This window comes from Solea solea, chromosome 16, assembly GCF_958295425.1.
Source record: "Solea solea chromosome 16, fSolSol10.1, whole genome shotgun sequence".
Classification (NCBI taxonomy): domain Eukaryota; kingdom Metazoa; phylum Chordata; class Actinopteri; order Pleuronectiformes; family Soleidae; genus Solea; species Solea solea.
In genome coordinates, this window is record NC_081149.1 from 19620329 (window position 1) to 19641384 (window position 21056).

The 21056-nt window shown below is 41.0% G+C and overlaps 2 protein-coding genes across 6 annotated transcripts in view; one reads left to right on the top strand and one right to left on the bottom strand.

The window, feature by feature from the left end:
- Window positions 1-12680, top strand: part of LOC131476036 (trinucleotide repeat-containing gene 6A protein-like) — a 31604-nt gene extending 18924 nt beyond the window's left edge. For 3 of the 5 annotated variants that reach the window (XM_058654490.1, XM_058654494.1, XM_058654491.1), the window contains 21 exons: window positions 71-251; window positions 338-810; window positions 991-1122; window positions 1251-1517; window positions 3278-3466; window positions 3556-3722; window positions 3857-3934; window positions 4179-4334; window positions 5020-5175; window positions 5863-5982; window positions 6501-6638; window positions 6833-6901; window positions 6986-7157; window positions 7325-7453; window positions 7883-8053; window positions 8199-8339; window positions 8794-8901; window positions 9060-9290; window positions 9926-9996; window positions 10082-10221; window positions 11168-12680. In XM_058654490.1, coding sequence (XP_058510473.1) covers window positions 71-251; window positions 338-810; window positions 991-1122; window positions 1251-1517; window positions 3278-3466; window positions 3556-3722; window positions 3857-3934; window positions 4179-4334; window positions 5020-5175; window positions 5863-5982; window positions 6501-6638; window positions 6833-6901; window positions 6986-7157; window positions 7325-7453; window positions 7883-8053; window positions 8199-8339; window positions 8794-8901; window positions 9060-9290; window positions 9926-9996; window positions 10082-10221; window positions 11168-11516 — 3638 coding nt within the window. In that variant the 3' untranslated portion in view covers window positions 11517-12680. The remainder of the gene's footprint in view (window positions 1-70; window positions 252-337; window positions 811-990; window positions 1123-1250; window positions 1518-3277; window positions 3467-3555; window positions 3723-3856; window positions 3935-4178; window positions 4335-5019; window positions 5176-5862; window positions 5983-6500; window positions 6639-6832; window positions 6902-6985; window positions 7158-7324; window positions 7454-7882; window positions 8054-8198; window positions 8340-8793; window positions 8902-9059; window positions 9291-9925; window positions 9997-10081; window positions 10222-11167) is intronic. The other 2 variants (XM_058654492.1, XM_058654493.1) reach the window with 2 other exon arrangements.
- A 6357-nt stretch (window positions 12681-19037) lies between these two features.
- ndufab1b (NADH:ubiquinone oxidoreductase subunit AB1b) lies at window positions 19038-20855 on the bottom strand. The gene is made up of 4 exons (XM_058653846.1): window positions 20661-20855; window positions 19917-20036; window positions 19395-19718; window positions 19038-19312 (listed from the first exon to the last, which is right to left on the bottom strand). The coding sequence occupies exons 1-3, from the start codon at window positions 20832-20834 to the stop codon at window positions 19629-19631; spliced, it is 384 nt and encodes a 127-aa protein (XP_058509829.1). The 5' UTR covers window positions 20835-20855; the 3' UTR covers window positions 19038-19312; window positions 19395-19628.
- Between the last annotated feature and the right edge of the window lie 201 nt (window positions 20856-21056).

A 21056-nucleotide genomic window follows, 5' to 3' on the forward strand; every position in this document is an offset into this window, starting at 1 on the left:
ATTGCATGCAAAACAACATTTGCTTTTACAGAATGCCATGAAATTGATCTAATGTTTAATTCACTTGCAGGCTGGGGAGGTAGAGCCCCAGGAAATTCAGGCTGGGGTGACCAGAGACCAACAACTGGGTGGGACAGCAAAGTCCCAGCAAGTGGAGGAGGTGGGCAGAGTAGCTGGGATAATGGATCCAGCTATAAGGGTAACACCACAAACAGTAACACATGGAGCAACAACTTTAACAAAGATGACAGGTAATGTGTTTCCCTTCTTTTTTAACCACTGTGATCTGTTGTCTATCAAATGTGTATTGCTGATCAACTGAACTGTTTTTGTTTAGGTCCAATACCTGGACTAATGCACCCAAACCACAGCAGGGCTGGGGTTCCAAAGGTGGAAATGGAACTGAAGGTTGGGGTAGTGGTGCAAATGGTGGCAGAGGAGGAGCCAGCAACCACTGGGGTGAGTCCCAAAAAGGTGCAAGCTCAGTGGGCTGGGACAGTGATAGCGATCGTTCTGGCTCTGGATGTTGGAGTGAGCCAAGCCGAACTAACACCAGCAGTAGCAACACCTGGGTAGGGAGTGGAGGATCAAATACTCCAGACCAGAGCACGCCAAACCAAGGTTCCAACTGGGGCGACTCAGTCCACAAACCCAATCCTCAGAGTAACAACCAGAGCTGGGGAGAGCCAATGAAGAACAATCACGGAGCTCAGAACTGGGGAGAGACAAATCCCAAGCCCTCCAACGAGTGGGGAAAAGCTCCAGAATCCAATATGTCCAAAGGCAATCAAGGCCCAAACAAGCCCACAGGTAGTTATGATGACAATCAGAATTGTTTCAGCTATTTTATTCTTTTACTTAGTTGCATGCATAATTCTCATGGTACCAAAACTGAATTTTTTAATCTTAAAGAGACCCTTTATAGCAAGACATTTAAGCAAGAGGGCATAAAATGAATAACTTCCCTTTTTATTTCTGCTTTTCAATTAGGTTGGGTGGGAGGCCCTATGCCCACAGTAGGCCAGAAGGAGGAAGTGTCCACTGGGTGGGAGGAGCCTTCTCCAGAGTCCATACGCCGCAGGATGGAGATTGATGATGGCACTGCAGCCTGGGGAGATCCTGGTAATCCTAAACCTGTTTGTGTAACATGTAAAGAGCTGTAAAAATTCCAGGCTTCCCCTTTTTGACTCAATGACTGTGATTTTAAGCAATGGTCAAAACTAAATGCTAATTTCATTTAATCTTTTAAGGCAAAAGTAGTGGTGGATCTGTCGACATGTGGAACAAGACCAGCCAATCAGACAATGAGAACATGTCCCAACACCAGCCCCAACCCCAACACCAGCCCCAACACCAGCCCCAACACCAGCCCCAACACCAGCCCCAACACCAGCCCCAACACCAGCCCCAACACCAGCCCCACCACCAGCCCCACCACCAGTCCCACCCGGCACACAAATCGATGCATCCTCCTCAGCCCATGCAGCCTCCTGCCCAGGACAAAAGCTCCAGTTCTGGTAAGTTGGAATATTGATATTTATGTATGCACACAATTAAAATGTTTCCATGTCTGGGTCTTTAGAATATAGTCTTCATATTAATGTAATGTAAAGAGTACACAAAATATATAATTTCTTATCATTCCCATCATAAAATGAAGGCCAGTAATTGTATATGATGGAATCAGTATGTAACAGTTGCAAAGTGTAAACACTTTCTTCTGTATAGATTGCAATGTAATAAAACGATAACTACAGAATCAATTGAATAATTCTTAAACATTGCTTCAATTTTATATTTATAATAAAATATGTTATGGCTGCATCTTTTAATGTCAACCTGTAGTGAATTATTTTATTTGGTTTAATGCCAGAAAAATTAGAGAATACTAGGACATGAATCTCTATATAAATGTTATGAACACTGCTGCTGCAGACAGCAAGATTTGAGAATTAAAAAAAAAGACTCAAGTCCCACCGACAGGCTCTCTTAAAAGGATTTGGATTGTGGCAGCATAAACTCAACAAATGTGGATGCACACACACTCAAAAATGTATACAAAGGCATACACCGTTTGTACAAAAGAATAAAGGAAATAAACACTCGTAGCTGTTCTCTCCCATCTCTCTACAGTGTTGAGGGCTTTTTGTAAAGCAAGTTGAGTCATCCCTTTGGAATGCTAAGAGCATTGATTTTTTTCTTTTCTTTTTTTCTCCCTTCATTTGCCTTTTTTCCTCCTCCCTTTCTTCAGAATCACAAGCTTGTTGGTTTTAACACAAAGAGTTGTAGACCATAAGAGGTAGAGGAGGAGGTCTGTGACTTCGTAATAGGAACAGCTCCAATGTAAGATGGGAAAACTAAAATGAGTAAGGCGGCTATTCTGTAAAAGTGGGTAGTGAAGGGTAGGGGCTTTCGGGGTTATTCAGGATTGCTTGTCTAGCGAGCAAAATGGAGCAGCTAAGTGGACAGCACAGTAGGGTGGGTTGAACTACCCAGCAACAGGACTGAGTAGAAAATTACTTTGTCCTTATTTATTTATCAATAGTTAGTATTGGTTTTAACTGTTGTTGACACAAAAGTGTAAAGATGAGTGTAATTTACAAAAATATATATTTTAAAAGGAAGCTTTCTGGATTTAGATTTTACCATTAATTCTTTAATGCAATCAGTGATTCATTGTTTTGTCTCAGTGATGATATGTGGGTTTTTTTAATCAACAAATTAAGACTAAAATTGCATGCACTCAAACCATAAAAACATGAGTGCATGTATGCTAGTTTGTATCCTAGTTAGCCTACCTGTGTTTTCATGTTTCTTCTTGTTATGCTTTTGTATTTGTTTTGCAAGTGTGCATGGTCACATGAGAGACACAGGAGCCTGAGGCCACCCCATGATCTGTCCTATTTTTGAGGGAAGGTATCCCTGGCATCTCCCAAGCGCCTCATGGGCAGGGAGAAAGTAGTTGGTCTGGGTGGTCAGCTGTAACAGGACCCTTTTGAACTTATACACTCTCATCTGAAAGTGCATGGGGACTGTGCGCACAACTACACAGTTTAAGTGACACTTGCGTACCTCTTACGTAAGCAAACTGATACAGAGTTATCTAGGTATATGAGTCTTCTCCTGAACCCTCCCGAAACATAGGTGTAAATATAAAAAAAATATTTTTTTTGGATTAAAATTACAAATTAATTAATTATCATCAACTGACATGAAATCTATACTTTGGACAATACTATTGACATTATAATCAATTTCTAATGGGTGACTCTTATAGGTTGGGGTGACTCATACCCTCAGCAGAAGGAGTCCTCATCATGGGGGGAGCCTACTGCTGCTCCGCCTGCTACGGTGGACAATGGAACATCTGCCTGGGGGAAGCCCATGGACACCAGTTCCACTTGGGATGGACCCAGCAGGGACAGCAGAGAATCCAAGTCTAGCTGGGGAGGCCACCATAAGTCTGGTAGGTCCACACATGAATATTAGTGCTCATGTAAAAACAGTCACTGATTGATACTAAAGTTTTGTCCTTGCTGCCTTCCTCCTTAACAGCTCCAGGTCCCAAACCCATGGAGACATGGTGTGGTGAAGAAGTGTCAATGGGCAACAGCTGGGACCAGGAAGAAGAGGTGGAGATTGGAATGTGGAGCAACAATCAGCAGGACAACCGGTCCCATGACCAAAGCTCCTGGAACTACAAGCAAAAAAGCTCAAACAAGGTTTATATAATTTGGTTCATCCAAAATATGAAAACATCAATGCCAACTGTTCCCAAACACCTTACAGTATTATTACAGCTCACAGGTTCCAGCCAATAACATCATTCTAAAAGGATTTTCTTGCTGTTTTTCAGATGAACAAGCCAGTCGGCAAACAGGATGAACCCTGGATGAAACCTTTCATCAACCAGTTCAGCAACATGAACTTCCCTGTATGTACTATCCCCATAATTTCATGTACCATCTATTAACATCATGAAAATGAATGTGTTAACATGGAGTCTCTACATACATAAAGTCAAATATGTAGTGACATTATCAGAATCGCATGGACATAAATGTGTTCCTATTTCAAAGCTATACTGTATCCAAATTTCTTGATTCACTGCAATAAAATTAAGTTTATCATTCTCTTTGAACTATAAATCGACCATTTTATTGTTCTCACTTTCGCAGAGAGACTCTCCTGATGACTCAATGAAGACAGGAGCAGGGATGGTGCAGGACAAACGAATGGATATGGGCAGTATGGGAGACTTCAATGGAGTAATGGGGAAAACCCCTGGTTCCCGACACCAGTCTGCCATGGATCGCAGCTCTTACTATGACAAGGTAAGCAGAAACTTGAACCTGTTAAACCCCTGTTAAAAAAACAACTTCAAAGAAGATTGGTCAGTGTCTGTATTATTGTGGCAATCATGAGGTTGGTGTGTGATGTAAGGCACCTTGCTTCAACAAGCTGACGTTATAGTGCTCTCTCAGCCCTGTTGTGCCCCTCAGTGGTTGTTCTAACACACTGCGTTTGATGTGTGCACTACTAAGATGGATGTGCCATTTCATTTGAGGTGTTAGCATGTTGTAACACCTCATGGCAAATAATTAAGGACACCACAAAAACAACAAATGCAACAGGCTTAATTATAATAACTAATTGTTTTGGAAGTAAATTAGAAACGATAATTCCTTTTCGTTGTCCTGTCCAAAACTGCAGTGGGTTAATTTTGCTTTGCTGCTTTTCTTTCTGCAATAGTTATTGCTTCCTTGTTTTTTTTATCTTTTCCTTCTTTCAACCTCTGGTGTCACCTTCTTTTTCTATTGCTCTTCATTGTTTCTAATGATTAATTCAAACTTGCTTATCACACCGTACCCCTTTTTTTTATTCGGACACTACACTGTTTTTCCCTTTTATTCCTCTGTCTGCTATTCTCCTTGTTCGCTCTGTACTTTTCTTGCTGCTGTTGTGCTTCCTGTCTTTTTGCGCTTGCTGTCTGACATGTGCTTGGCCTTGCTTCTGCAGCTATCTGCCCCCCACTCTGCTTATGATAGCCCAGCTTCTGATGAACTCTCCTTCAATCAAAGCATTAGCTTTTCCCCTTCCAATTCTGCTCAGCCTGTCTCCTGTCTCGACTCTGAACCATCTCCTGTCCGTTCTAGTCCTGGGGCTGCTCGGCAGGTGAGTCTGGTAGGATAAATATGGGGCTGCCTTAAGGTCTTTAGTTGAAAACCCACTCTACAATCTGCCAAAAATTTTAAAGAAACCCAGAATTACATCATGTCATCTTGATATGTTATTATCATTATTATTATTTGTATTATTATTATAATTAAGTTGCGTTCAATTGTGCATTGGTAACCATATACAGTAACACTTTATATTGTTGTACAGTAACAATATAATAGTATTGTAATAGGGAAGTAGTATTATGTTAACACCACCGTTATTTGTATAATCACCAAGTAGTAGGTTGGAAATTATAATGCAAAATGTGTGGGACAACTTTATAATATGGTAAATATCTATTTTGATTCACAAACATTGTCATGTTCTGCACGGATGGTAACAAAGTAAATGTCATTGCCATGTTCTTACCTGAAGATTACCTTGGAAATAAGATGTTATATTATAGTGTTATTACCACACTATTACCATTGTTTTTACCAGGTTGGACATTGCATTAGTAATAAGGATATTACCTTATTATAAAATGATTACCATACTATTACCTTGTTGTTACTGTACTATAATTACAAGTGTTGTGTGTAAAAATTAATTTCTCATTATTTTCATTTTGATAAGTTTATTGCAAGGTATGCGAGTACTACAAAAGTCAATGTGTTTTTGTGTCTTGTCTCCATTCAGAATGTAAACCCCATGTTGGGTGGCAACAGTGTAGCACAGGGCCGAGGCGGCTCCCAGTCCCAGGTTGCCCCCCAACCCAACCTTCGAAACCAAGTGCCTCCACCCATCCTGCCCTCTCAGGTAGCACACTGACACACACACACACACACACAGGAGTCATCATTTTTTAAGGTTTTGATTTTTTCTTTAAGGTTAGACTGGTCTTGTTTTCTTTTTTACCACAGAATATACTATTGTACTATTGTCATGTAGTGCAAAAGATTGGACTGTAAAAAATACTGTATTTATGCTTGTATTTAGGTGGGAAGATCCAAACTAAACAGCACCAGCTTCTCAAATGTGTATATTTTCTGGTTTCCTTGCCCCATATTACAAATTAATAGTTAAGACAGAATAATTTTGGTTTGACAAAACAAGACCTTTGAGAACATCATCTTCTTGAGGTTTGAGAAACAACAATTAACCCTTTTTTTTTTTTAACATTTTCTGACATTTAATGGACTAAACAATTTATCGACGGATAAATAAATTGGGAAAATAATCATAGTTTCACCCCTAGATTTGTGTCAAACATGTAAGGCAGATAAAAATTATAATGGTATTTAAAACACTCAAATCAATCTCTGATTTGTGTTCAGGTCCCTCCGTCGCTGTTGAAATACCCAGGAAGTAACGGGGGTCTGAACCCTCTGTTTGGCCCTCAGCAGGTGGCTGTGCTGAACCAACTCTCCCAGCTCAACCAGCTGTCGCAGCTCAACCAGATCAACCAGTTACAGGTAGAGTGTCAACATGAGGCTTTTAATTTCATGTTTTTAGTTTTCAGTTTTAAAACTGTAGTGGAGAATTTCAAGATTCATCTTTCATATACCTATAACATACTGTAGATAACAAATGTTCATTTTGGTGAAGGGTAAAGCGACAGTATGGCTGTTATTTACAGTTTCATTTCTATCCTCATGTTTTTCTGCAGCGTCTTCTTCTCCAGCAGCAGAAGGTTCAGAATCAGAGAGCCATGCCTGTTGGACGACAGACTGAACAGGTGAGTGTGAGTGAGACGGTGTGTGTAAACAGGACAGGGTCTCTGCAGTGCTGACATCTCTAAACTCCTGTATCCACTCCTTAGACACGTCCTATTGGTTCATCTCCATCAATGATGCAGCCCCCACGCCATCTGGACCCGTCTTTGCTGAAACAGCCACCTCTCAAACCGTACATGGATAACTACATGTCCCACAATACACCTGATATGCAGAAGGATTCTGCTGCTCTCGGATCCTTCAGCAACTTCCCTTTAAGTATGTTAACTTTTATGTGTAATTTTTCTACATTTAATCTGATTTCTCTCCAATTAATAATGTTAGGTGTACATTTTTTGGTATTAAATACAATGTTAATCATGGTTTCATCATGGTAGGTTTAAAATCAGATGACCGATATTCTCTTTTTTTTCCCCCTTTTTCAGGCTCTAATCTGAATGTATCCCTGGACATGGGTATTGGTGGTAGTAGTGGTGGCGGAGCTGTGAGCTACAAAGAGCCGCCCCAGTCCAGAATGAAGAAACTTTGGGCTACTGAGCAGAACAGCAAAACTGGTACGGAAGTGTCTGTTCATATCCATGACTAGGGAATCCTGATCTCAAGTATTGGATTAGAGCTCATCTGGAAACTCTTTTAATTGATTAGGGATTGGCAATCATCTTCACCCCAATCTTTTATGCCAGTTGCAGAGCTTTCCACAAGCGCTGGCTGTCGACTACTTTATTAATAGATACTAAGTTCTTCATTTAGCTCACCTGCAGACTGTAGCAGGACTTTTTTGGGCCAAAGTCTTCATGGGATTTATTTCACATTACCTGTTACATTTGATTGGTCATAATTTTATACATTTACTTGTTTTGATTACAATGCCATCAGTCATATTTGTTCATTTCCTGGCCAAATGCTTTTCTTCTAGAAATTAGCGCTTGTTTCATGTATGTATAAGCGTGTAACCGAACTGTCGTTGTGTGTTTGACCCGCAGGTGCTATGTCGTCTGGGCTGCGTCTGGAGGACTCTCCCTTCTATGACTTCCTGTCTCCTGGCCCATCTCCCCTGAGTCCTCCTGGCCAATCAATGGGCTCGGTGGGCGATGGCTGGCCACCCCGTGCCAACTCCCCTCCACCCCATGGAAATACTGTCACCTGGCCCCCAGGTAGACCTTCATCCATCCATTTTCTACCGCTTTCTCCTCCACATGAGGGTCGTGGGGGGTGGGCCTTCACAAAATCAAGAAATTACAACTTTTGCTTTGAAAACTGCTCATCACTCTGTGTGTGTGTGTGTGTGCGTGCGTGCAGAGTTCCGGCCCGGGGAGCCTTGGAAAGGTTACCCCAACATTGACCCTGAGACTGACCCTTATGTGACCCCCGGCAGTGTCATCAACAATCTCTCCATCAACACCGTCCGCGACACAGACCACCTCAGGGACAGGAACAACGGTAGGACATAAACACAAAGTACAAAAAATAAGCACTGAAAAAATCTATAGCAATTAAAACAATAATGAAATTGTTCTCAGTTACAATTTAATAGAAATGTGATGTCAGAACTAAATGTTTTTCACAAAGAACCATGCCATGTTTCATTGTAGTCATTTCAGCTTCTCTTCTATTTATCTTCTTTCTTATTTTAAGTTATGAATGAAATTAAATTTATTTTGAACATGAGAATCACAGATAAAGCATTTTTCACATGAAATTGCTCATAGAAAATAAATTAATTAGATAAATGAAATTTAAACCTGTAGAACTTGCAACCTGAATAGATTTAATACCGCATTTGAAGTGATAAGTGTTTCATGAGCAGGTTTAATACAGATTCAGATTTATAAGGCTGATGCTACTACCTCAACACACTCGCATGTTATAACACTTTTATCTTTGTCATTTTCAGGGCCATCCTCATCACTGAACACCACGATGCCTTCTAACAGTGCCTGGTCATCCATTCGTGCCTCCAGCCACAGCGGTTCCCTCACCAGTACAGCACAAAGCACTTCAGGTATGCGTTCTTGTTTATAATTCAGCCCTAAATACATTGTGTTGTCCTTATTTAACACTCAAGTCTCAAATATTTAAAAATGACCGCTATCAGATCTGTGGAAATACTCTAAAGTGACGTAAAATCATTTTGCTTTGCTCTCTTTTTTCCTCTTGCAGCCAGACCCAGTGAGTCAAAATGGTCTCCCAGTGGCGGTTCTGTGTCCAACTCCTCCCTGGCCCATGAGCTGTGGAAGGTCCCCCTGCCTCCGAAGGCGTTGTCTGTGGCAGCCCCCTCCAGACCTCCACCTGGCCTCACCAGCCAGAAGCCCAGTCCTGCCTCCTCCGGCTGGGACGCCTCTTCCCTGAGGTCTGGGGGCTGGGGCTCCACTGAGTCCAGATACACACCTGGTGAGAGCTTGTGATTGTAAATTGCAAACACATTTCATCTGTCTTTGCCTTTTAAGTCTCTAGTGTTAGTTCCCGGATACCAGGTTGGTGTCATAATCTAGTTTTCATTGAGGTCAGGACGTGCACATTTTTTAAAAACGTGTTGCCATTTAAATGATGTAGATCCCTCTTTTAAATTATGCACATTAGTATGAACTTTTAAATTCTTGCAGCCCATTCCCACTGGTCAAAACATCCCATTTTATGGGGGTTATTGGGTTTAAATTTAATTAGCATTCACGACCTGAGACAAATGATTCTGAAGTGCACTAGTGTTTTGACAGGCTTTAGCTCCAGCATTAGGGAGAATAAGACCTGGGTGAACTCGCTAATTTCTTTTTTTGTCTGATTAACTTCTGGCAGCTGACGGCACTCAATATTTTTGATTCCATCACTTTAAAAAGGGACTGAAGTAAAGTTACAAAATTCTAACCAACATTACATTGTCTCTGAGTTCCATGTGTCGTTAAGATTGAAAATCACATGTATCTGCTAATTTTAGAGTGGAAGAGGTTTTAGAGAGCAGACTAGTTTTTGGTTCTTTAGTGCAGCCATTGTCTGGACATGATTTCACTCTGTTGCGTGTGTGTTGGCAGGTTCCAGTTGGGGTGACAGCAGCAGCTCAGGGAGATCCCAATGGCTCGTTCTGAAAAATCTCACACCTCAGGTACTTGCACATGAATACACCTTTTAATTAGTTGTTATACATTTTTAATATTCAATATGTTTATAAGTGTGTTCTGGTCTCTCAGATTGACGGCTCTACCCTGAGGACCCTGTGCATGCAGCACGGCCCTCTGATCACATTCCATCTCAATCTGCCGCACGGTAATGCTGTGGTATGCTACAACTCCAAGGATGAGGCCGCAAAGGCCCAGAAGAGCCTGCACATGTAAGAACATCGAAGACCCTTGTACACGCATGCTCTCTTTATTTTACAGTATATTCTCTTCTAATTATTCAGTCCATGGACATGCACATGTAGGAGTCAACAGGAAGCAGATTATCTGCATTGCAGTTGTTTGCTTAGTTTTAGTAATGACAATAAGTCAGAGCAGAGATTTCTTTCATGACAACTTAAAAGGGAGCCCATAGCCTTCCAGGGTGAAGCACAATGTATGGGCTACGTCACACGACACTGTTGGTTAAACAAAGTATCATAAAACACTTGCACCACATCACTTTACATTAAAAATGTCTCATGTAGCCACTAAATGTCTCTGCTTGGATGAGGTGTTTCAGTTAATGATTCCAAACATTGACTAAAACTTAAAATAAGACAAAGTAGGTTACAATTATTGACACATGGCACACCTTGGCATCAACAAGGTATACCACATGTTTTTTGTTCATGTGCTTGTGAATTGCCAGCCAGGTTTGAAATGCATCTAAATGTCAGTCTGACTGAAAATTTGATTGAGCACAATTTTAGTCAGACTAACATACCCACTGATTAAGAGACAACTTAGTACTGCATGTATTTGTTCAGTCGGGCTCGAGCTGGGCACTTTAGAAGGAGCCGGTACATGCAAGAAGAGGACAAAGCAAGAAAAGCATGGTGAGATCCAGACTGTGACTGATGAGGAGACAGTTTATTCTATGCCAGCTCATTGAATTGAACATGTTAAAGTTCATGGATGTAGGGAGACTCCTAATGAGCCTACTAACAATTAGTCGCCACTGAAACCAGAAACTGCTTAATACTAAGAAGGTAAGAGGAGTCGTTTTCCATCAGTGATTCCTGGTTGTATACTTGGACACGGACAGAAGTCCATTCAAACAGTGTAGTTGACCTAACTGTCAGGAAATGTACTGAGTCATGTGGTGTCTCTCTGCAGGTGTGTTTTGGGAAACACTACTATTCTGGCTGAGTTTGCCAGTGAGGAGGAAATCAACCGTTTCTTTGCACAAGGGCAGTCATTGGCCACTCCCTCCTCTAGCTGGCAGGCCATTGGCTCTTCTCAGAGCAGAATGGATCAGTCTCACCCATTTCCCAGCCGCGCTCCTGAACCTAACCAGTGGAACAGCAGCAATCTACACAGCTCCTCGCTTTGGGGCGGGCCCAACTATTCCAGTAGCCTGTGGGGGAGTTCCAGTGGCACCGAGGCAGGGAGGATCAGCAGCCCTTCTCCAATCAGCTCCTTCCTCCCGGTAGATCACCTGACAGGAGGTGGGGACTCCATGTGAACCGCCTGCCAATCAAACTGGCTGGGGGAAGGGTCAGTAGAGAATTATCAATAATCAGCAAAAGAAAAAGAAAAAAAAAAGTTAAAAAGAAAAAAATAATAATAATAAATAAACACAATGGCACTAGTTGGACTCTTTCTCACTCACAAAATATTCAACAAAACGGGGTTTCCCCTGTGGAAAACAAGTTACGTTTCTCTCTGCACATATGTCCACTTTGTTTTAGCCCAAAAACATATCAGTCGGAATACTTGAATCATGCAGGCCAATTCTATAATGTGAAAGGATGGATATTTGCTTCCAGGTAGTGCTCTTTCAGACCGAAAAAAAAGCTTCAATCGAGCTCATTATTATATATATATATTTTTTTGTTTCATTCATTATGTTATTTGAATTCCAATTCTTTTTATTTTATTTGTTTTTTTTTGCATTTGTTTGCTGACAATGTTGGAGTATGAGCTTTTTTAACTTTGCACTGAATGTGGTTTTTTCTCAGTATATATATATAATCTGCAATATAGAGGGAGCAGCCAGTTTTTCCAGTGTAGCTGTTTACTCATTGAGGTCCTTACCGTGTGTGTACGTGTGTACGTGTGTGCACACGTGTGTGGAAGTACTCTGTGTGTGTGTGTGTGTGTGTGTGTGTGTGTGTGTGTGTGTGTGTGTGTGTGTGTGTGTGTGTGTGTGTGTGTGTTGACTGCCTGTGTGAATGAGTATGTGTGCGCTCCTCTCTGCCTTGGCACGCCTACCTTACTGCGTTGTCGTGGAGTTCAAGATCAACAGATAGTTAACGAAGAGTAAAAGCTGACTTAGGAGGATTATCTGGTGATTAGTAAAAGTGACATTAAGAAAAGTATTGCACCAATTTTGTTTTAAAACTAAAGAACGTTGAGCTCTGCAGTGCAAAGGACTGTAGCCGCAGCTGGGACTAGCAAACCCCGTCCACCTTAATATGGGGCGGGGTCTATCTAGCAAGCCCTCCCACTTGCCCCCTAGTGGGCAGTGGGAGGAACAGCACTTTCAGAATAGGCTTTCAATGTTTTGGAGGTGCCACACTGCAACCTCTTGTTTACAAGACTTAGGAGGCGAAATGTGTGTTCATTCTTCATTTTAAAGAGAAGATGGAATGAAAAAAAATTAAAAAATAAAAAAAACACAAAAAAATAACAAAATGATTACAACAAAAACGTTTAAAAAAAAAAAAAAAAAATAGAAAAACAACAAAAAAAAATGTACACTCTTACTGAGGATGAAGATGATGCTTTGTAACTCTGGGAATTCGGATCAGTGTTTTTGGCCATGGCGTTGGTTATTTGAACTATTCCTCTTTGTCTGCTAAATAACCAGCAATGGTTCTCAGGAAATCAAGCCAGTTTCCCCCCTTGTAGTTGAATAAAAAAACTACTACTCCTTGTAGGAAAGGAAAATCCAACTTCTAGCACTGAAAACGATGTATAGGTCTGTAAAAAATTTCTCTGCCAAATAACTGCTTTAAGCTGGAGAAGCTCAACACACTGCTTTCGATATGCTGTCTTTTGGGGGAGGGGGGATCCTAATGTTGGGGGCAGAGGGACAGGCTGTAGAAAAGTCAAACGCTCCCTCTCTCCTCCTCTTCCGCCACTCCTCCACTCCACTGATGAAAAAATAATCAAAAGTGGGGAGTGTTTGTCGTGTGAGTGTGTGATTGTCAGTGGAAAATGTCTTGTCGGACTTAAAAACCAAGAGAAAGGCGAATCTGTATCTATGCATACTGTAGCCTCTCACATGGCCTACTGAGAGGCATTTATTTTTTCCCCCATGTCTCCAAACGTTTTAAATGTTTCAAGTACAACATAATGAAAAATATGACTTGCTTTTCGTTTCTTTTCCTTTTTCTTTTGTTTTGTTTTTTTAATCGCTCTCATTGCCACAAATGGTGTTTTGAAAAAAGAAAAAAAAAATTTAAAAATCTTGTTTTGGTTGAAGAAAAATATTTTAACAGTGCAAAAGTCGTCCACATTTCATTGCCTTGATCCTAATTGTGTCCGAAGATGCAACAAACAAGTCAAGTGGCTTCTACCTGTTTACAAATAGAATATGATTGTATTGTACTGTTTTATTTGTTTTCCTTTTGGGTGGGTGGGTCGGGTGGGGGTTTTGGGGGGCGGGGGGTTGTTGATCTGAAGTTCCTGAAGTGCGTGCGTATGTGTGCGTCATGTTCCGTCAGATGTGAGTTTGTCTGCTTGATTGATTAGAGAGTTGGGTTGAAGGGGGTCGTTTGTGGTCGTGTTTGTGTGCGGATCGCGTGAATGTAAATCCACCAGTGGTGTTCGTCAACAAAATACACGTGTGAATAACAAGATTTATCTACCAGTGATTGTTTAGTTTCTATGATGCACAATTTTTCGAGGGGGGGGGGAAACAAAAAGCTTCAGAGAGTGTGTGAACTTAGAAGTCAGCATTAGTGAAGCCATGGACCTTAATTATGATTATTTTGTTTTCTTCATCGTGATGATTCTGTGTTAAGCCTGTTGTGTGTGTGTGTGTGTGTGTGTGTGTGTGTGTGTGTGTGTGTGTGTGTGTGTGTGTGTGTGTGCGTGCATGTCCTTCTCCCAATATTGGTTTTTATTTCAGAAATACTAATAATGTTTGCTTTAGTTGTGTTTTAAATTTAGCCGTGAATATTTAACAACTTCAAAGCATACGTAGTGAGACAGAACCTCGAGTATTAGTCAGACTTGACAGTGGTGTGTGTGCCAGTATTGAACTGCTCTCTACCAAATAATTCAGTTATATAAATGATTAGTTTACTTAATTCCAGATCTCTTTGCTTAAGCTATAGCTATATATATCAAATATGTATTTGTTTTGTTTAACAACTTTTTTTTGTGTGTGGAACACCTGAACCATGTCTGTGGTTTTTGTTTTAGTTAATTTAATTTGACAAATTGAACTGAGGAGCCTTGGATTTTTGCACTTGATTGGATTGATGATAAGGCTGATCAGTCGTAGGTGTAGTGTGGAGTTTTCAGGTCTGTCTGAGGGGAGACGCTGCATCTGTGAGAGCATTGTGACAGGGTTGAGTGTGTGTGCGTGTGCAGTCTCTTTTTATTGTTGTGGACACATTTTTGGTTTGAAACCATCACTGTGAGGACTTTTTGGCCGGTCCTCACCACGGATGAAGACTTTTAAGGTTATGATTGGCATTTATTTGTAATGGTTAATGTTAGTGTGACGAGGCTAGAGAACACATTCTAGCTCTGTTGATTTCGGGCTTATTTATGTCTCTAATTTGAACTCAGAGTTCACTCCAGGTGTTTAGATCAGATCTCACCATTTTTGCACCGTATGCAAATAAACACTTGTGTAATTTTTTTTGTTTATTTGTGGCATCTAATGGTCAGACTGCAGAGTGCAACAGACACAGGACTTCTCCGCAAGCAAGTCAAGGAACTGCGGTGGATACCCGAGATGCCTGGTCTCTTTCAATGAATGTGTTCACACAACAGTGTGTGTGTGTGTTTGTGTGTTTGTGCACTTGCGTGTTGTATGCTGTGGTTAGTAAAGATGGTGCTTTGTTGGTCCCAGTGAGGGAGCGAGTGAAGAGGGGGAGGAAGGTGTTGTTGTTGTCGTCCCCCTTTAGGTTTACCTCTCACTGTTCACTGGGTCAGCGCGGTGACCACGCCGCCTGCACTGAGCCAGAATGAAGCTGAAAACAGTTTAAAAAGTACAAATCACAACCTCTGGCATCTGATCAGCCTCAAACGTACGAGTGAAATTAAATTAACTACTGCTCACTGTTGTATTTGAAAGTATTCCGCCCTCTGTCCCTGGCTGTCATGGTGATGTACGGCGGCTGTTGCATCATTAGAATGACTGAAATGAAGCCTCAAGTTGGCCCGTAGTGACTCAGGCAAGGAGGTTTGACTTGTGATCAGCTGGTTCTCCCGGCTCTTCAGGGACATGGTGTTTGTTGCATTTGGCTCTTTGCTGACATATCCAGGATCAGCGCTTCCTCTCCTGCTCCGTCACTTACTTAAACAAAACTGACAGGTGTGGAGAAAGTCAACGCTAAATCTTCTGTATTCCCTTTCCATGAAATCACTTTACACACTTCGTTCATTCTGATTTTGGCAGTGCTTCTCTCCCAGTGTGGATCTGGGTGAAGCTTTGTCCCCTCTTTGGTATCCTTTACCTAATTAGCCATCAGTGGAACAAAAAACTGAAAAAGTGCTCTGCTGTAAGAGAAGGGACAAGCAAGTGATGCCTTTCACTGGTGTCGATGTTACCTTTTTGGTTCACAGCTTAATCTCGCTGTTTCTGTCTTGTCCAATCAACTGTTAAAGTGTGTGTGTGTGTGTGCGTGCGTTTGTGGGAAAAGCAAAAACCCAGTCTTGTACAGAAACTGTATGTTCAAACACAGTATCATGCCAAATTGAGGAGGGAGGGGGAGAGGGAAGGAAAGGGATTGATTAATTCTGTTTCCTTTTTTCTTATTTTTTTTCTTTATTTTTGATTTTGTGTGTCTGAGTGTATTTAAAAAGCTGGACAATTTTAATGCTTGAAGAAAATGTCATTTGCAAAAGGATATTGTGAGGAAAACCTTTTTCAGTAAGTGAAAACCACCATGAGCAATGTACAATCCCCAAGGCTGCCAAGCAGCTTCCCAACAAGAGGGGAGGGAGGGAGGGAGGGAAGGAAAGGAAAGGAAAGGAAAGGAAAGGAAAGGAAAGGAAAGAGGGTAGCTGGCTGGTGATATTCTACTACTTTTTAAGAAATAATGTGACTGTTGTTGTTTTTCTCTTGACTTAACTATCCTGTGAGCAAATGCTATATTATTACATCATAACACACAACCAACAGCTCCTACTGTCGGATCAGAAGCGCAAAGGCTTGGTTTTTTTTTGTTTATTTTTATTTTTTTTTTTTTTTCAAATACAAACAAACAAACAAAAAAAACAAATAAATACAAAAAGGAAAAAAAAAAATACACAAAAACTGTGAGAATCTGCTGTTTGTCATTTTACATTTAGTATAAATTCACACAAACAAAACCCTGAAAAGCTTTAGTCTAACCAGCACAAAGACATGGGTGGGTGATATGTGGGTGGGGTGGGCGGGCACAGTACAGAGGGAGGGAGTGGGTGTTGCTCAGAGAGACTATGCAGTGGAGTGTTGAACCCAGGCTTCCATGTCCACCTTGGGTTTTTTTTTTTTTGCTTTCTATGAATAAAAACAAGAAAATCACTCAAAAATGGGGGTGAAAAAACAGCTGAGATGGGATTCCCAATAATATTCCTCAAACATGTGCCATCATTGAATCGTACGACTACTTATAATAACAATAATAACGATGAAAACTGAAAAAAAAAACCTTTATTACCTAGCAACCGCCGGGCCAGTTGTAGCAGTAGAGGAGGACAGGTTAAGATTTGCAAAAGTCCATTTCTTTATCGTCACCGCTTGTCGAGGAGCGAGGCCGGTGAACCTGCAAATTTTACACAACTACAATGTTTTTTATAGAGATTCTATCAATTCACAGTGTGTAGTTGGATCACCTGTAAACCTATTATGCACATTGCTTTGGGAGACTGTTGAAACTATATAATATATGAGAATATAAGCGTACAGTGTCTCTTGATCGACGAGAGGGCGTCTTCCTCTCTCACAAACAAAACAGGAAGTACCTTTTTATTTTTCAAATGTCTTCCTCGGGTCATCAAAGAATTTTATCTTAAACTTTGGGGGAAACTGCACTTTTTGAAGGACAATCTTTATTTGTATGGGTATAAAAATTGACAAAAATGAAGTCGCCTGATATTACAAGGTATAGAAAAACCAACTCCAGTGTGCTCTAATAATGAATGTCTCCTCTGATGCTGTCTGTCTGTTTGGTTTCATTTACTCTTTATTCTCCTTCCTTTTGTTGCTTGGTTTGTTATGTATTTTTTTTTCTCCTTATTTTTCTGGATTTTAGTGCTCTTAAGAGAATCTGTACTAAGGTGTAGAGTAGTAGGTAGTAGGTCTTCTGTTGGCTGTACTCGTATACTGATTACTGTTTGTAACCTTCTGGCTCCTGCAGCCAGCATACAAAGCTGTATAACATGGGTACAACCCTCAATAAAAGACTAACAGTGACTGTGTGGTCGTGTCCTGGACTCTTTATTTCTCTTATTTATTTATTTTTTTTTACTTGTCAAACTTGTGACGTTGTCAACAGGCTTGTAAAGGTTTAGGTGTCCTTCACTTAACCTTCCTAGCCTGAGACGGTTGTATGACAGAAAAGTTGCCAACAACAGGTGTTAGGCACGTTTGTTTGGGAAAGCGACTGTCAAGAAAAAGGCAAATGCAGAGCGATCCAAGACCAGAGTGGACATCAGTGCTGCATTTGAACGGTGGCGACAGAGAGTGCTACAAAGTGATGCCATGGTACCGCTGTTTCTACTGGACCGGTAAGTCAACTTTATGTCTTTGAGTATTTTGTTGTTTTTCATCATGTTGTCAAGTATCCAAAAAACTTAGCGCCAGCATAGAGTACCGGAAGTTACCGATGCTCCACAGTGCTTGTGAATCCGTGTTCGTGTATTTCAATCCTATAGAAATGCTGTGGCAAGATTTGAAGCGGACGGCACATGACCGATGTCCCTCCAACCTCCCAACTGGCTGAGTGGGCGAAAATCACTAAGACTCTGGCTCTAAAGAGGTTCACATACTTTTTGCACATGGCAGAATTTCTGTTTTTTGAGAGATAAATTAAATATTTGAGTAGGTAATGAAAATGTCTTTTTTTCTGTGTGTCACTTGTTTGGAACATCCGCTTTACAAACTGGGATTTACTGGAATGGATATTAGTTTATTCCACACATTCATCACCAGCCAGGTGAACAGTTATGTGAAATGTGTACAATAGCGACATTTAGTGGTTAAAATGGTTACTGCAACCCCAACTGAGAACATTTCGGGGCATGATTGCCAAAGCAGAAATTGAAGATAAATTACGACATTCGATATATTTAGTGTATCATACCCGATGGTGTGATTGTTTTTAATCACCCCAGAATGAGCCTTTTAATATTTATATAAATATTATATTGCCAGTTTTGTACATGTTTTCACTGGACCCCACAATGGACAAACTAAACATCTATTGAGTTTTGATGCTCACTGAAGTTCTCCAGCACACTTCACAGGGGTGAATGAGGGATATTTAGCTGCAAAACAGCTTTTACGCTGTCATTGTGTTACATATTTGTCCCACTGTGCTACTTTTGTTAAACCTATTTGATACATTTTTTCTAGTATACATTATCTACAACTTCCTCTCTAACCATCTTTATTTCAACACATCTTCACTCACACCCTCTTGTTTTCTCCTCTGGTGAAGACGTTTCTTTTAATGAGGCTTTTTAGGTTTTTGTCGACCCACAGATGCACCTCACTGTGTTCAAGTAACTCTACTGGAAACTCGAGCATTTCTTAGCCAAACATCAATGTCAGCACTGCACACGCTGACGCCCTTAGTAAGTCAACTACAACACACCATTATACAGCATTTATTTTTTATTGATTTATTATTCATGAGAAATTATACATTGGAAACCACAGGGTGGGGCTTAACAAAAAAAATCAAAATTGTGTTTTAACCTTGTTGGATATATCTGTTTCATCTCTGAGCTCCCAACGCACATGTTCATTTAAATACAGTTAAACACAAGACATGGCAGCTGACGCCAGTGATGCCGTAAGAGACGGAAGAACTGACGAGGAGGAAGTGGGACATTATTTGCCCCGTGTGGGTCACGTTGGGGTCAACCGCTCTGGAAGACAGATATTTATAATGAGAAACGTATTTTTAAAAACATGCAATAAAACATTGAGAAGGCATGAGAAGATGCTTACCTGTGAAGTGAACGATAGAACAGATTATTCATAAACATCCTTCTTGTCTGCGATGTACTGTACAATCTCCTCAGGAGTCATCAACTTCTCTGCTTCTCCATCTGGGATCTCAAAACCTGAAGAAGATAAACAAGCGCTCACTGAATAACGGAGCCTGTAAACACTGCCTTCACCCTGGTTTTTGAGCAGTTTTTTTTTAGAGATTGTGTCTAAAAATGTCAGTCTTCTTGATACTCACCACTCATCCTCCATGGCCATGATTATCTCCACTTGGTCCAGGCTGTCCAGACCCAGGTCTTTCATGAAATGGGAAGATGTTTGAAGCTGTGGAACAGACACCAACTCTATTAGTGTCACGATCATCTTTTTTTCTTTTAACTTTAGCCTTCTACCCATGTCTCCAGGAGGTGGAATATGTATATATTAAAATAACCAATACATCATGACAGGAGACTCATCCCTCTTTCACAGTTCCACTGAACTATTAATTTTTTCAGTGTGTGCTTGTTGGAGTATTCTCACCTTCTCTGGGCTGATCTTGTCGTAGAGCTTGAGCACGTACATGACACGGTCTTTGATGCTCTCTGTGGTGAGGGGGGGCAGGTCCGAATATTGCCGGCACAGGATACCCACAGAGGAAACCTGAATGGGGGGGAGAAGCAAAGTGTCAGCAGCAGAACTGAGAGGGTAAGTCAAACATTTTGTACAATTACAACACTATTGGAAAGTGTGAAAGTGACTTCAAGTCACTTACAAGTGACAAATGACCTTTTGAATGTATTGATACTGCAGATAAATGAGCAGCCTTGTCAAAGGACTGCACTCAGTGTTTTCTCTGCTTCAAGACTGACTTGATTAAAATAACTACAGCTTGAGTTTGTTATATCAGTATCAGACAAAAAAGTGGTATAATCCCATTCATTCATTTTTAAATCTTCCACACTACAAGAGAAACAAAAACACTTCCTCCACAGACATCAACACACGAAGAGATAAATAAGTAGAAACCATATAGTTCCTGGATGTTACTATGGTAGCTAACTCGTTAGCCAAGAAGCAAAACATGGCTATTGTGTAAGCAGTAAAATGTCATGTTTGTGAAAATCCCAGAGACGATTCGTGCACAACAGTTTTGCACTAACATAATAATCTACTGCGTCCATGTCAACATGTGAACTTTAGCAGACAAGGTTAGCGTGACACTTTGAAAGGCGTCACTAGGTCACAGCAGTGAGCTGTAGGCCACGGCGCTTCAATGAGACTCACCCGGCTCTGACCGAGCCACCGCGTCCTCTGGCTGTCTGCGGCGAAGGACAGGGGCCGGTGAAGGACTGCTGTTGCCGGCGCAGCAGCGGCTCTTATGGCCAGACTACCGGAATAAAGCGTTAGCGAGGGCCGGCCGAGTGAGCGGGCACACTGCAGCAGGACACGAGCCGCCATGATGGATACGAATGACTGTTTTCCCAGCGTGCAACGCGAAGAAGAAACTGAGTCGGGGGCTCCTCTTTACGCATGCGCATTACAAAAACCTTTTTATTATTTGTACAACGAAATTAACAATACTTGACAATAATAGACAACAAAGACAAACAGAACTTGTAATAAAAAAATAAATACGAGAAAAAAAAGAATACATATGTATACAAATAAAACATAAATAAG

Coding starts and splice junctions, on each gene's coding strand:
- ndufab1b (XM_058653846.1), bottom strand. CDS start 20,834: ATGGCGGCTCGTGTCCTGCTGCAGTGTGCCCGCTCACTCGGCCGGCCC. Junction 20,037..20,660: donor GGTGGCTCGGTCAGAGCCGG/GTGAGTCTCATT, acceptor CCCCCCATTCAG/GTTTCCTCTGTGGGTATCCT. Junction 19,719..19,916: donor ACAAGATCAGCCCAGAGAAG/GTGAGAATACTC, acceptor TCTGTTCCACAG/CTTCAAACATCTTCCCATTT.